The 15,336-nt window shown below is 48.5% G+C and overlaps 1 protein-coding gene across 5 annotated transcripts in view; it reads right to left on the bottom strand.

Annotated features, from left to right (window-relative positions):
* Positions 1-15,336, bottom strand: part of DOCK2 (dedicator of cytokinesis 2) — a 601,528-nt gene that overhangs the window by 315,567 nt on the left and 270,625 nt on the right. For all 5 annotated transcript variants that reach the window (XM_033927247.1, XM_033927252.1, XM_033927251.1 and 2 more), the window contains one exon: positions 115-204. In XM_033927247.1, coding sequence (XP_033783138.1) covers positions 115-204 — 90 coding nt within the window. The remainder of the gene's footprint in view (positions 1-114; positions 205-15,336) is intronic.

The following is a 15,336-nucleotide window of genomic DNA, read 5'->3' as shown; positions in this document are numbered from 1 at the left end:
TGCTTTAGGATCCAGTTTAAATGTGCTATCACAGCTTAGTCAAAGGAGCTCCGTATATTGACAGAGATATAGGAAAATGAATACACCGTATTTATAAAACAGCTTAGCTCTTACCAGTGCATCAAAAACAAGGATGTCATATTGGTCAGAGTGGGAATGTTCCATCATAATGTTAAACAAAGCATCCAATGTGTCTTGAAGAAACTAAAGAATGAAAAATTAAATATTAGATGAAACCAGAGTTAAGCAACATTATCTAATGCATTAAGGGGGGTGGGTCATTTACTAACCATTAGCATGCACTAATAATTAATAAAAAGCCCTGCCTATCATTATTACATTACATTAGGGATTTCTATTCCGCCATTACCTTGCAGTTCAAGGCGGATTACATAAGAATTATCCAAGATGTATCACAACAAGAACTTACAAAAAAAAAAAAAAAAATTGGTCATTTTCAAAAAGAGTAAGAAATGGGTAAGGTTATTTGTTTGGGGTAGTTAGCTTTAGTGAGAGGTGAAGTTTGAGACTTGCGGTATTATTTCTTTTTTCAGAGTTTTCTTGAAGAGTATGGTCTTTATTTCTTTTCTAAAAGTCTTGTAGTCGAGGGATGCCATCAGTAGATTGGCGATTTGGTTGTCTAGTTTGGCTGCTTGAATGGCCAGGAGGCCATAAGAACATAAGCAGTGCCTCCGCCGGGTCAGACCACAGGTCCATCCCGCCCAGCAGTCCGCTCCCGCGGCGGCCCAAAACAGGTCAAGACCTGTCTGAATCATCACAAGGGGCTCCCTTGCCACCTTGGTTTCCCATTTAAGTCCTGCCTTCCTATCGAAGTCCTAGCCCTCCGGTCTTGCACATGCATGACCAGGTTAGTTTATACTCATTACCTGATTTACTTCCTATACTTGTGTTACATCCCAGAACCTCCTTCAGTATCCCACGATCCCTTTATCCCTCAGGAATCCATCCAATCCCTGTTTGAATCCTTGTACCGTATTCAGCCTGATCACTTCCTCCGATAGCGCATTCCAAGTGTCCACGACCCTTTGGGTGAAAAAAAACTTCCTTGCATTTGTTTTGAACCTGTCTCCCTTCAGTTTCTCAGAATGCCCCCTCGTATTTGCTGTCCCCTTCAGTCTAAAGAATCTGTCCCTATCCACCTTCTCTATGCCCCTCATGATCTTGAAGGTCTCTATCATATCTCCCCTGAGCCTCCTTTTCTCCAGAGAGAAGAGCCCCAGCCTATCCAGCCTCTCGGCGTATGAGCAGTGTTCCAGCCCTCTTACCAATTTGTTGCTCTCCTTTGGACTCTCTCAAGTACCGCCATGTCCTTCTTGAGGTGCGGCGACCAATACTGAACGCAGTATTCCAGATGTGGACGCACCATCGCTCGATACAATGGCATGATGACTTCCCGTGTTCTGGTTGCTATGCCCTTCTTTATGATGCCCAGCATCCTGTTGGCTTTTTTCGAGGCTGCTGCGCACTGTGCAGATGGCTTCAGTGATGCATCCACCAGCACACCCAAGTCTCTCTCGAGTCTGCTATCTCCCAACAATACCCCCCCTAATTTGTAGCTGAACAACGGGTTCTTTTTCCCTATATGCATGACCTTGCATTTGTCCACGTTGAAGCGCATTTGCCATTTGTTTGCCCAGTCTTCCAGCTTGTCCAGGTCCCTTTGTAGGTCCTCACACTCCTCCCTGGTCGTAACTCTGCCGCACAGTTTGGTATCGTCTGCGAATTTTATAACCTCACACTTTGCCTCCTTTTCCAGGTCATTGATGAATATGTTAAAGAGTAAAGGCCCCAGCACCGATCCCTGTGGCACACCGCTCGTGACTCCCCGCCAGTCAGAATATTGACCCTTTACTCCAACCCTCTGCAGTCTTCCCGACAACCAGTGCTTGATCCATCTGTGCACATCCCCTCCCACCCCGTGGTTCCACAGCTTCTTAAGTAGCCTTTCATGTGGCACCTTGTCGAAAGCCTTTTGAAAGTCGAGGTAAATGATGTCTATGGGCTCCCCATTGTCCACCCGACTGCTTATTCCCTCAAAGAAGTACAGAAGGTTCATTAGGCACGACCTTCCCTTACAGAATCCGTGCTGGCTTGTTCTCAGTAGGCCATTCCTCTCGATGTGCTCGCAAATGCCGTCCTTGATCATAGCTTCCACAATTTTCCCTATAATTGAAGTCAGGCTCACCGGCCTGTAGTTCCCGGGGTCACCCCTCGATCCCTTCTTGAAGATGGGTGTGACATTTGCCAATTTCTAGTCCTCCGGCACCTCACCAGTTTTCAAGGATAGGTTGCAAACATGTTGTATTGTGCTCGCTATTTCCTGTCTTAGTTCCTTCAGAACCCTTGGATGGATCCCGTCCGGGCCCGGTGATTTGCCGCATTTTAACCTGTCTATCTGTTTGAGGACATCCTCCCTACTTACCTCTATGTGCTCTAATTTTTCAGTCTATTCCCCACTCATGAGCTCCTCTGAGTCTGGTATATTAGATTTGTCTTTGCTTGTGAAAACCGACGAGAAGAACGTGTTCAACCTCTCAGCTACCTCTTTGTCCTCCTTAATCACTCCCTTCCTGTCCCCATCGTCCAACGGCCCTACTTCCTCTCTCGCTGGTCGCTTCCCCTTAACGTAACTGAAGAATGCCTTGAAGTTTTTCGCCTCCTTGGCCAGCCCCTCTTCGTATTTCCCTTTTGCTTTTCTAACCTCCCGGTGGCATTCCTTTTGGCATTTCCTGTGCGCCTGGTGATTTTCCTCTGTTGGGTCCTTTTTCCATCTCCGGAAAGATACTTTTTTGTCCTTTATCGCCCTCTTTACTTCTATTGACATCCAAACCGGGTCCTTTGATCGCTTGTTCTTGCAGCCTTTCCTGAAATTGGGGACGTACATTCTCTGTGCTTCCTGCAGGGTGTCCCTGAATAGGGTCCAGGCACTTCCCACAGTCTCCATCCTAAAGATGTTTCTGAGCTTCCTCCCCACCATTTCCCTCATAGCAACGTAGTTCCCTTTCTTGAAGTTCAGCGCAGTTGTTGCGGTCCTCCTAACTATGGGTGTCCCTCTTTCTAATGTGAATCTGATCGTGTTGTGATCACTGTTGCCTAGTGGTCCTCCCACTTCTACCCCTCTTGCAGGCCCCCCTAATCCGTTTAGGATGAGGTCAAGAGTAGTACTCCCTCGCGTCGGTTACATAAGAACATAAGAACATAAGAAGCGCCATCTCCGGATCAGACCTTCGGTCCATCAAGTCCGGCGATCCGCACACGCGGAGGCCCTGCCAGGTATACACCTGGTTTATTTTATAGCCAACCATACTTTATATGCCTCTCTCAAGGAGATATGCATCTAGTTTGCTTTTGAAGCCTAGGACTGTCGATTCTGCAATAATCTCCCCTGGGAGAGTATTCCAGATGCCAACCACTCTCTGTGTGAAGCAGAACTTTCTGACATTAGTCCTGAACTTGTCCCCCCTTAGCTTCATTTCATGTCCTCTTGTCCGTGTCAAATTGGACAATGTAAATAATCTTCTCTGCTCTATTTTGTCGATTCCTTTCAGTATTTTGAAGGTTTCGATCATATCCCCACGCAGTCTCCTTTTCTCAAGGGAGAACAATCCCAGTGTTTTAAGTCGATCCTCATATACCAGTTTCTCCATACCCTTCACTAGTTTGGTTGCTCGTCTCTGCACCCTCTCCAGCAGTTTTATATCCTTCTTTGACTAGTTGCTCCATGAAGCAGTCCTTCACAGCTTCTACAAATCCTATCTCCCTATTGCAGTTGGAGTGACCCGTACTCCAGTCTATCCCTGGGTAGTTGAAGTCCCCCTTCACTGTTACAATTCCAGTCCTGCACTCCTGTCTCAATTCCGCTTCCAAGTCGTGTCCGACTCCCTCTGGCGTACCAGGTGGTCGATAGTACAGCCCCAGTTTTATGCCCGCACCCTTGTTTCCCGGTAATTTGACCCACATCGATTACAGCCCCTCTGCCTTCGTTGCCATATCCATCCCGACTGAGTGGATAGAGTCCTTTATATATAGTGCTATGCCTCCCCCCTTTTTGTGGGTCCTGTCCCTCCTATAGAGCTTGTACCCCGGCAGCGCTACATCCCATTGATTTTCCTCTGTCCACCAGGTTTCTACAATTCCAATTATATCCAAGTCCTCCCCCTTGGCCATGACTTCTAGTTCACCCATCTTGGCCGTGAGGCTTCTTGCATTTGCGTATAAGCACCGCAGGTCCCGTCGTTTTTCTTCCACCTCTGCATTTACCTGGGCCACTTGCCCTTGGATTTCTGGCAGTTTTCCCGCTCTCTGTGTTTCTGCTTTACCCTCAGCCTTTACTCTCTTAGCATTCAGCTTCCCCACATTCCTGCCACCCCACTTTCCCGCTTTTCCTTTGGGATTTCTAGCCCTACCGGCCCCCTCCTGGGCTATCATCCCTTGAGCCTCTGTTTGATCCCCCTCGCCTTGTGGTACCTCTATATTACCCTTGGCTTTCGCCCTTATGCCACCCAGTCCCCCTGTGTCCCCATGCCCCTTAGTCCTCTCCCAGAAAGCTCCCTTTACCTGATGTTTCCCTCGCTGTCTGATTTGGAGATCTTCCGGTCCCTCTGTTTCCTCCCTGCAGTCAGCCCGTTCAGCATCTGTTCTGGATACTGTTGTCCGAAGCGTCAACATCAGATCAGCTGTCGGCTTTCCCGACCATATATAGTCATCATATAGGCCATCATATAGTTTTTTCCATTTGATCTCCTTAATTGGGGGGTATGATAATGGGGTGTGAGTTTTCCTATGTCTGGTTGCTGTGTTGTGGATGAGGCGGTTATTCAGGTAGTTTGGACTGTCTCCATATAAAGTCTTAAATAGTAGGCAGTAGAATTTTAATTGTATTCTTGCTGGGATCGGAAGCCAGTGCGATTGGAGATATGCTTCTGTAATGTGATCATGTTTCTTTAATGACTAGATGAGTCAGTGCTGTGTTTTGGATAGTTTGTAGTTTTTTTGTTATGGTTGTAGGGCATGGGAGGTAGAGGATATTACAGTAGTCAAGTAGGCCTAGTATTAAGGACTGAACTATGAGCTGGAATTGAGTTTTCTCGAAGAATTTCCGAACTTGTCTTAAGTTTCTCATGACTAAGAATGACTTTTGTATTGTTTTATTGATTTGCGGTTGCATGGTGCAGCATCTGTCGATAGTTATTCCTAGCAGTTTTAGGGTGGTTTGTATGGGGTAGTTGATTGCGTTGATTTCAATGTTGGTTATGGTTGGTATTTTGTTGTTTTCTAGGAGGATGAATTTAATTTTACCTGGGTTCAATTTCAGTTTGTGATCTTTCATCTAGGTTGCTATTGATTTTAGTGTTTGGTGTATTGTGTTCGTCATGGAGAGTTCAGGTTGATCGAAGGGTATGGGAGAATGGTAATGTCATCTGCATAGCTGTAGGAGGTTATGCCTTGTTTGTCCAGATGAGAGCTGAGGGAGGCTGTATAGAGATTGAAGAGAGTCGGGGATGGAGGGGATCCTTGGGGAACTCCGCAGGGGTTTGACCAAGGTTCAGATTTTTGTTTGTCTGATTTTACTCTATAGGTTCTTGATTTAAGGAATCCTTCAAACCATGTGTATACTTTATCTGTGATACCTATTGTATCCAGGATTTGTAGTAGAATGTTATGGTCCACCAAGTCGAATGCAGCAGTAAGGTCTAGTTGTATGAGCATCATTTTTTTTCCTGTGCTGAGATGTTGTCTGGCTGTGTCGGAGAGAGATCCTAGTAGTGTTTCTGTGCTGAAGTTGTTTCTGAAGCCGGATTGTGTGGGATGGAGTATGTTATGGTTTTCTAGGTAATTGGAGAGGAATTTGGCAACTAGTCCTTCTATTATTTTGACGTAGAGTGGAATAGAGGCAATGGGTCTGTAGTTGGCTGTTTGGTCTATCGGTCCTTTGGGGTCTTTGAGGATCGGGGTGATGATGATTTCGCTGAGGTTGGTAGAGTAGTGGCCGTTTATTAGCGAGATTTGTATCCAGTTTAGAAGAAGAGCGCGGAATTTTGTGCTGGATGTTTTTAGGAGATATGGTGGACAGTTGTTGAGGTCACAGGATGCATGGCTGTATTTTTTGTAGTATTTGTTGAATTCGGGCCATTGTATATTGGGGAATTGAGACCATATTCTATCTGCTGCAGTAGAATCTTTATCTATGGGGAGAATTGTGAATTCGTTAGGATGGGTAGAGGTGTCATTGAGGGTAGCTCTTGCATTGGTAATTTTATTTTGGAAGTGTTCTGCTAATAGAGTGGCTAAGGGGGGGTAGTATTGTTAGTGGATAATTAACAAGGATATGAATTGATTTATTATTTACAAAACTGTCAAATCTCTATGCAAATATTGTAATTGAGAAAGAATGCCTATCTACAAAGAAAATGGATCAAGGCTTACTATTTTCATCAGAAATACCCCAAATCTCCTTATATTCTGTTACATTTAGTTTTTTATGGACAAAATGAGATTGAATAGTCACCTCTGCTTAATACATTAACTTTGTACCATCAATATTTGTAAGATGTTAATGGCAGATAAATTAATAATACCAGTTTGAATTTACATACTGTCTTTTATCCAAACAGGATTCCAACAAACTTAATAGTTTAATATTTCCAAAAGCTGTGGTAAAGGCACGAGAGAGAGAACTGAGGTTTAGTAGGCAAAAGCAACAGCACAGATTTGATGGTCCAAGAGATTTTTACCTGCCAAAAAAGGTCACGGTGTTAAACGTACATGCAGTCATTTGGCTTTGTATGACAGCTTTCACAAAAAAGAGAGAAGCATAATACAATTAATCCAATCGAATGCTTCAGGATCCATTCCACTTTATGAGAACAAGCACAAAAAGCCTGCAAGTCAGCTCATTGCCTTGTAGATTTTGGTTTTGGTATGTTTGGTTGTTTTGTTGTTGGGTTTTTTCCAAAATCTTAAATCTGCCTCTATTTCTTAAATATTAAGAACATAAGAATTGCCACTGATGGGTCAGACCAGTGGTCCATCATACCCAGCAATCCGCTCACGCGACATCCCTCTGGTCAAAGACCAGCGCCCTAACTGAGACTAGCCCTACCAGCGCCCGTTCTTGTTCAGCAGGAACTTGTCTAACTTTGTCTTGAATCCCTGGAGGGTTATTTCCCCTATAATAGACTCCAGAAGAGCGTTCCATTTTTCTACCACTCTCTGGGTGAAGAAGAACTTCCTTACGTTTGTAAGGAATCTATCCCCTTTCAACTTTAGAGAGTGCCCTCTCTTCTCTCTACATTGGAGAGGGTGAACATTTAGAAGCAGCAGATTGGAGCCTAATTGTTAACCCCACAACAGAATGCTGACCTGAGTCTGCTAGAAAGAGGCTGGCCAATAGTACTGCAGCAGATCATTTAACATCACACATTGTATTTGAGTCTGGTTTAGTTCCAAATCCATAGTGTATTTGTTCTTTCTAATTTCTTGTAAACCGTGCCGAGCTCTACTGTTATAGAGAAGATGCAGTATATAAGCCTAAGGTTTAGTTTAGTTAGAAAGAATCTGTTTAGATCACATGTTTCATTTATTTTTGCAAACGGTGAGCGTACATGTCAGAGCAAGTGATTTCTCCTCACAATTGGGCCATTATATAGGGTCTCAATTCTTTCACTTCCTCTCTAAGGACACTACCAAAAAGCAATGTTACTTACCGTAACAGTTGTTATCCAGGGACAGCAGGCAGCTATTCTCACTAGTGGGTGATGTCATCCGACAGAGCCCCGATACGGACATCTTGCAAGCATGTCTTGCTTGAAGAAACTCAGAAGTTTCGAGATGCCCGCACCGCGCGTGCGCCAGTGCCTTCCCGCCCGATGCTCCGGGCGTATCTCCTCAGTTCAAGTAGCTAGCAGAGAAGCCAACCCAGGGGAGGTGGGTGGGACGTGAGAATAGCTGCCTGCTGTCCCTGGATAACAACTGTTACGGTAAGTAACATTGCTTTATCCCAGGACAAGCAGGCAGGTATTCTCACTAGTGGGTGACCTCCAAGCTAACCTCAATGGGATGGAGGGAGAGTTGGCAACTTAGGAGAACAAATTTTGTAACACAGTTTGGCCAAACTGTCCATCCCGTCTGGAGAAAGTATCCAGACAATAATGAGAGGTGAATGTATGAACCGAGGACCAAGTGGCAGCCTTACAAATTTCCTCAATCGGTGTCGATCTGAGGAAGGCTACAGAGGCTGCCATAGCTCTGACCCTATGGGCTGTGACCTTACAGGGAAGGGGTAATCCAGCCTGGGCATAGCAGAAAGAGATACAAGCCGCCATCCAATTGGAGATGGTGCGCTTCGATACAGGTCGTCCCAACTTGTTTGGATCAAAAGAGACAAAAAGTTGAGGAGCAGTTCTGTGCGGTTTGGTGCGATCCAAGTAGAAAGCCAAAGCACGTTTACAGTCCAGAGTGTGCAGAGCTGATTCTCCAGGATGAGAATGAGGCTTTGGAAAAAACACTGGAAGCACGATGGATTGGTTGAGATGAAATTCAGAGACCACCTTAGGTAGGAATTTCGGATGAGTGCGGAGGACTACCTTGTCATGATGGAAAACTGTGAAAGGAGGGTCCGCCACCAAGGCCTGAAGCTCACTGACCCTGCGAGCAGATGTGAGAGCCACCAGAAAAACCACTTTCCAAGTGAGAAACTTTCGGGGAGCCTTGCTCAGAGGCTCAAAAGGAGGTTTCATAAGCTGAGAAAGGACAACGTTCAGGTCCCAAACCACTGGAGGCGGTTTGAGAGGAGGATTAACATGAAAAAGTCCTTTCATAAATCTGGAAACCACAGGATGAGAAGAGAGAGGTTTCCCTTTTAGAGGCTGATGGAAAGCCGCAATAGCACTCAGGTGGACTCGTATAGATGTCGACTTGAGACCAGACTGAGACAGGTGTAGAAGATAGTCCAATACAGAGGAAAGAGAGGCTCGTTGAGGCTCCATAGAATTGGAAACACACCACGAAGAAAATCTAGACCACTTCTGGGAGTAGCATTGACGAGTAGCAGGCTTCCTAGAAGCTTCCAAGACCTCCCTCACCGCCTGGGAAAAGTGGTGAGGGGTTACGTTGAGAGGAACCAAGCTGTCAGGTGGAGAGACTGCAGGTTGGGATGAAGCAGTGAACCTTGATGTTGAGTAAGCAGTGAAGGAAACACTGGAAGAGGGACCGGCTCCCTGCTGCTGAGTTGAAGTAGAAGGGAGAACCAAGGTTGTCTGGGCCACCGAGGAGCAATCAGAATCATGGTGGCATGGTCCGATCTCAACTTGACCAGAGTCTTTTGAATGAGAGGAAATGGGGGGAACGCATACAGGAAGCGATTTCCCCAATCCAGTAGAAAGGCATCTGCCTCGAGACGATGAGGAGTGTAGATCCTGGAGCAAAACAGAGGCAGTTTGAAGTTGTGGGGAGCCGCAAAGAGGTCTATCTGAGGCGTTCCCCACTGAGCAAAGATCTGATGAAGGGGCCTGGAATGGAGGGTCCATTCGTGAGGCTGGAGAAGCCGACTCAGCTTGTCCGCCAAGACATTGTCCTTCCCCTGAATGTAGACAGCTTTGAGGAAGAAGTTGTGGCGAACCGCCCAATCCCAGACTCTGAGAGCTTCCTGGCAGAGGGAGGCCGAGCCCGTGCCCCCTTGCTTGTTGACATAATACATGGCGACCTGATTGTCGGTGCGAATGAGGACCACCATGTCGTGCAGCAGATGCTGAAAAGTTTGAAGAGCATTGAAGATGGCTCTGAGCTCCAGAAGATTGATTTGATGGAGTCGGTCCGCACAGGTCCAGAATCCCTGAATGGAAACCCATCCAGATGCGCTCCCCAGGCATAGGTCGAGGAATCGGTCGTGAGAACCTTCTGGTGGGGAGGAGAATGAAACAGCAAACCTCTGGATAGATTCGAAGAGGTCATCCACCAGAGCAGAGACTGCCGAAGAGCAGGAGTGACCGTGATGTGTCGAGACAATGGATCCGACACCTGAGTCCACTGAGATGCCAGGGTCCACTGAGGAATTCTGAGGTGGAGTCTGGCAAACGGCATCACATGAACTGTAGAGGCCATGTGGCCCAGGAGGACCATCATGTGTCTCGCCGAGATGGTCTGGCGAGAAGACACAGACTGGCAGAGATGAAGAAGAGCATCCATGCGCTGAGAAGGAAGGAATGCTCTGAGACGAATGGTATCTAGGACAGCCCCAATAAAGGGCAGAGACTGGGTCGGCTGCAGATGAGACTTGGGAAAGTTGATCTCGAATCCCAAACTCTGTAGGAACCGAATCGTGGACAGGGTCGCCGAGAGGACCCCCGAGGCCGAGGGAGCCTTGATCAGCCAGTCGTCGAGGTAGGGGAATACCTGAAGACCCTGGTTCCTGAGTGCTGCGGCCACGACCACCAGACACTTCGTGAAGACTCTGGGAGACGAAGACAGGCCGAATGGAAGCACTCGGTACTGCAGATGGAGATGTCCCACCCGAAATCTGAGGAACTTGCGAGAGGCCGGATGAATGGGGATATGAGTGTAGGCCTCCTTGAGATCCAGAGAGCATAACCAGTCGTTCTGCTCGAGGAGGGGATAGAGAGAAGCAAGTGTCAGCATGCGAAACCTCTCTTTGACCAGGAATTTGTTGAGGACCCTGAGGTCCAAAATGGGTCGCAGGTCGCCCGTCTTCTTCGGGACAAGGAAGTACCGGGAGTAAAACCCCTGGTTCAGTTGGTCCGTAGGAACCGGCTCCACGGCACGAAGCCGGAGCAAAGCCTGAGCCTCCTGAAGAAGAAGGGCGGTCTGAGTCAAGTTGGAAGGATACTCTCTTGGAGGGTGGTCTGGAGGGACCCGATGGAAATGAAGAGAGTATCCCTCCCTGATGATAGCAAGGACCCAGAGGTCGGATGTTATGGCCTCCCAGCGATGATAAAAATGATGGAGGTGCCCTCCGATGGGAAAAACAGGGGGAGGCAGAACGAGGTTGGGTATGCCCTCGACGAGACAGTCAAAAAGGCTGTGTGGTCTTAGGGACAGCAGGCGACTGAGACTTAGGCTGACCCTTCTGGGGAGGCTGTCGCTTCGCCGGTTGCCTCGCAGGAGGAGTTTGTCTCGGCTGATAACGTCTCTGATAAATCAATGGTGGACGAGAAGGTCGAGACTGCTGAGGCTTGGGCTTCGGCCGAAGGATAGATTGGAAGGACTTTTCGTGGTCAGACAACTTCTTCGTGACAGTCTCGATGGATTCGTCAAAAAGATCCGCCCCAGCACACGGGACGTTCGCCAGGCGGTCCTGAAGATTCGGGTCCATATCAATGGTCCGCAACCAGGCCAACCGGCGCATCGCCACCGAGCAAGCCGCTGCCCAGGCAGAGAGCTCAAACGCATCATAGGCAGATTGCATCAACTGAAGTCGGAGTTGGGACAACGAAGCAACCACTTCCTCAAACTCAAACCTGGCCTGGGACTCGATGTATGGAGTGAACTTTCGAAGCACAGGTAGAAAAAATTCCAAGTAGGTTGCAAAGTGGAAGTTGTAATTCAGGACTCTAGACGCCATCATCGAATTCTGATAGATGCGTCGCCCAAACTTATCCATGGTTCTGCCTTCGCGGCCCGGAGGTACGGAAGCGTAGACCTGGCCAGGATGAGACCGCTTGAGCGAGGATTCGACCAAGAGGGACTGGTGCGAAAGCTGAGGTCCCTCGTAGCTTTTATGATGTACCGTGCGGTACCGCGAGTCCAATTTGCCAGGGACCGCAGGGATAGAGTAAGGAGACTCAAAGCAGCGCATGAAGGTCTGGTCGAGGAGCTTATGCAGGGGGAGCCGCAGGGACTCCGCCGGAGGTCGAGGTAAGTGCATGGTATCGAGATACTCTTTGGAATATCGAGACCCCGCATCCAGAGTAATGTCCAAGTCATCCGCCATCTGTCTGAGGAACGACGAAAAGGACAGTTGGTCCGCCGTCGCCGGTCCTCGAGACGGACTAGAAGAAGACGAAGCCTCAGGCTCCACAGAGGCCTGTGAGCAACAGGACGAGTAGAAAACTTCGGGGTCCTCGAACTCCGGGCCCGGAGGAGGAGACCCAGTCGAAGCAGCATACCCCAATCAAGGCAATTTATTCTGAGGTGAGACGGTTGAGTGTCGAGAGGAATGCTTCGAAGAGTGCCTGGACCGATGTCCCTCTCGATGCCTGGAAGGGGATCGAGTCCTTCTGTTCGAGACTGGATCAGACGCTTCCAAGGAGCAGATCGGACTCGATGCGGTCAATCGCAAAGGTGGAAGAGTCGGTGCTTCTCTGGACGTCGCCCAGGCTTGATAGGGAGTTCGGAAGAACTCGTCCTGCTTCCTGCTATGCCCCGGGCTAGATGGCCCCGAAGGTGGATGCCACACTGAATCACGGGGCGGAGTAATCGGTTCCAAGGGAGGCAGGTCACTAAACGAGGGTTTCCTCGAGGGAATGGGCTCCAGAGGAGGCATCTCACTAAGAGAAGCCCTCCTCGAGGGAATCGGTTCTAAAGGAGGCATAGCATTCTCGGAGGACCTCCTCGAGGACCCGGACACCACTCGCCGCTCCTCCTCGCCGAGCAACGAGGTCGTGCGGCGGGGAGGAGGAGGAGGGGGCGGTCCGCCCCTCGAAGCCGAAGCTGGGAGGTCACCCTGGATGGTGGCAATCAGACGAGGCCCCATGGTTTGCATGAGCTCAACGAACTGAGCCTCCAGAATGGACCGCAGCGAAGCCGATATGGAGGGATCCGCACCAAAAGGGGGCCCTTCCGCACGGTCTCCGCGCTCTTTAGGTGCAGTGTGCTTCTGCTTGCCAGCTTTCGGCACCTTGAGCACCACTGGTGGAACTGTAGGGGTCAAGACTTGGTCCGAGGGAACGGAGGAAGGCACCGGCGCCGAAGCCGGGGTGAATGATGCCGGTTTCAGGAGGCCCGAAGCAGCTGGGGAGGCAGCGGGCTTCGCTGAAGAAGTCGAAGCCCCCGTCGCTGTCGATGTCGAAGCTGCAGGCGCTGACGAAGCTTCCATCTTGAACATGGACTCCCAGAGCAGACAGCGGCGCTTAAACGCTCTCGCCGTCAGAGTGGAGCAAGGCCGGCACAATTTCGGAAAGTGATCCGGTCCCAGACACTGTAAGCAGCGTCGATGAGGGTCCATGAGCGAAATCGCGCACTAGCACTTGCTACACTTTTTGAAACCGGTAATCGGCCGGGACATAGGCCGGAAAAGCTCCACCGCAAGGTCGAAGGCGCGGGGCCTCAGCCACGCGGCCGACCCGGAGTCGGAAGGAAAAATGTTTTTTGTTTTTTTTTTTGAAAAAGAAATCAAAGAAAGAAATAAACGCACAGGAGAGCCCAAAAGAACTCAACCCGCGGCAAAAAGAAGGCAAAAAAGATATTCAATGGGCGCAAATTGAAGATAGACTTCTCAGCTCCGCGGAAGAAAAAGAACTGAGGAGACACGCCCGGAGCATCGGGCGGGAAGGCACTGGCGCACGCGCGGTGCGGGCATCTCGAAACTTCTGAGTTTCTTCAAGCAAGACATGCTTGCAAGATGTCCGTATCGGGGCTCTGTCGGATGACATCACCCACTAGTGAGAATACCTGCCTGCTTGTCCTGGGATAACACATATCCACGCCTTCAGCACCTCGCTCTTAGATCACTGCAACTCACTACTCTCAGAACTTCTACTAAGCCATCTCGCTTCCCTCCAATCCGTCCAGAATTTGGCTGCACGATTCATATTCCGGGAGAGCCGCTTTACTCGCATTACTCCTCTCCTAAAGTCACTTTATTGACTTCCCATCCATTTCAGACTACAATTCAAACTCCACTTACTGACCTACAAATGCCCTCACTCAGCTGCCCCTCACTATCTCTCTTCATTTATTTCCCCCCATGATCCCCCCCCCCTTGTGAGCTCCTCTCAGCTGGTAAGTCCCTCCTATCTGTGCCCTTCTCTTCAACTGCCAACGCCAGACTCCGTCCTTTCTGTCTTGCTGCGCCATATGCTTGGAACAAGTTGCCAAATCCCTACGGTGGGCTCTGTCTGTGGTAGTGTTCAAGGCCCAGTTAAAAGCCCACCTCTTTGAAAGTGCTTTCAACTCCTATCTCCTTGGGTTCTGCATCCCTAACCCTATATGTTGTGTCCAAGTTAGATTGTAAGCTCTTCCGAGAAGGGACTGTCTATAAATGTCAAAATGTATAGCGTTGCATACGCCTTTCCATGCTATATAAGTGATAAGTAGTCATAGTAGTAGTAGATCCTACTGTGGCAGCTCTGCACCATTATATAACCCCCATACCTTTACAGGAAGACTGGCAAGAGGGATGCCTACTCCCTCCTGCCAGCAGGCCTATCTCTTCAAAATGGCAGGCCTTCCCCTTCTCGGTAAATCCTGAGATGAACTGGGAAGGGCCTAAGGCCCCGATTAGCCCAAAGGAGAGGTGTTGGAGTATGGAGGGGGTCATTCAGGCAGGAGGGAATGGGCATCCCTCCTGCCAATTGGAGGGGTCTTCTGTCCACCGCAGTAGGCTGAACTAATCACAGCAGGGGAGTTTCTCCAGATCAGCTGAACTGGCAGGATTTCCCAAATCCACGGTTTGGCTGAGTCCTGCTGGCTGAACTGATTGGGGATTCCCCTGTTGCGATCAACTGGAAGCAAGCTGCGATCTAGTTTCAGGATCCACTGGCAAAGATAGACAGATGAAATGTAGGCCAGGGTTTTTCGGGCCTACATTTCAGCCATCTATCTTTGCGTGACTTGTATCTACATAGGCGCTTTAGACCACCAAATGCCACGTAAATGTGATTCTGGTGCCTTTTATTTAAGTGCTGGTAGGCACCTCAACCTTTGCTATTTATTGCCATTTTAACAGCGTTTTTCAATTAATTTAGGTGTTGGCAGAATTTCCCCTTAGGTGTTAAGTGTTTGTTTTGGCATTTACATGTGCTTAATATGCGTTACTTGGCACTTGGAGCAGAAAATGGACATGGAAGCTATTCAGCTAGTGTGCTGACATTACCAGTACGCTATCTGAAGCACCTCCTAAATAGGAGGCATTAAGATCTCCCATGGTAACAAACAGAAAAATGCCTATTTTACAGCCATTGTAGAAATAAGTTAAGCATAAGGGAAAGTCCCAAATTAGCGTGCGCTAACCCAGTTACTACCACAGCTTAGTAAAAGGGACTCTTAACCTTGCCTCTTATGTTTGAAGATCGCTGGAAGCAGTGCGAAGATTCCTGAAGGGGGTTCTCCCTCCGTTTAATGTTGAAAAACAAGTGGAAT

This window comes from Geotrypetes seraphini, chromosome 18 (genome assembly GCF_902459505.1).
Source record: "Geotrypetes seraphini chromosome 18, aGeoSer1.1, whole genome shotgun sequence".
NCBI lineage: Eukaryota > Metazoa > Chordata > Amphibia > Gymnophiona > Dermophiidae > Geotrypetes > Geotrypetes seraphini.
The sequence above is the reverse complement of the archived record's forward strand: the minus strand, read 5'-3'. Positions and strand labels throughout refer to the sequence as shown.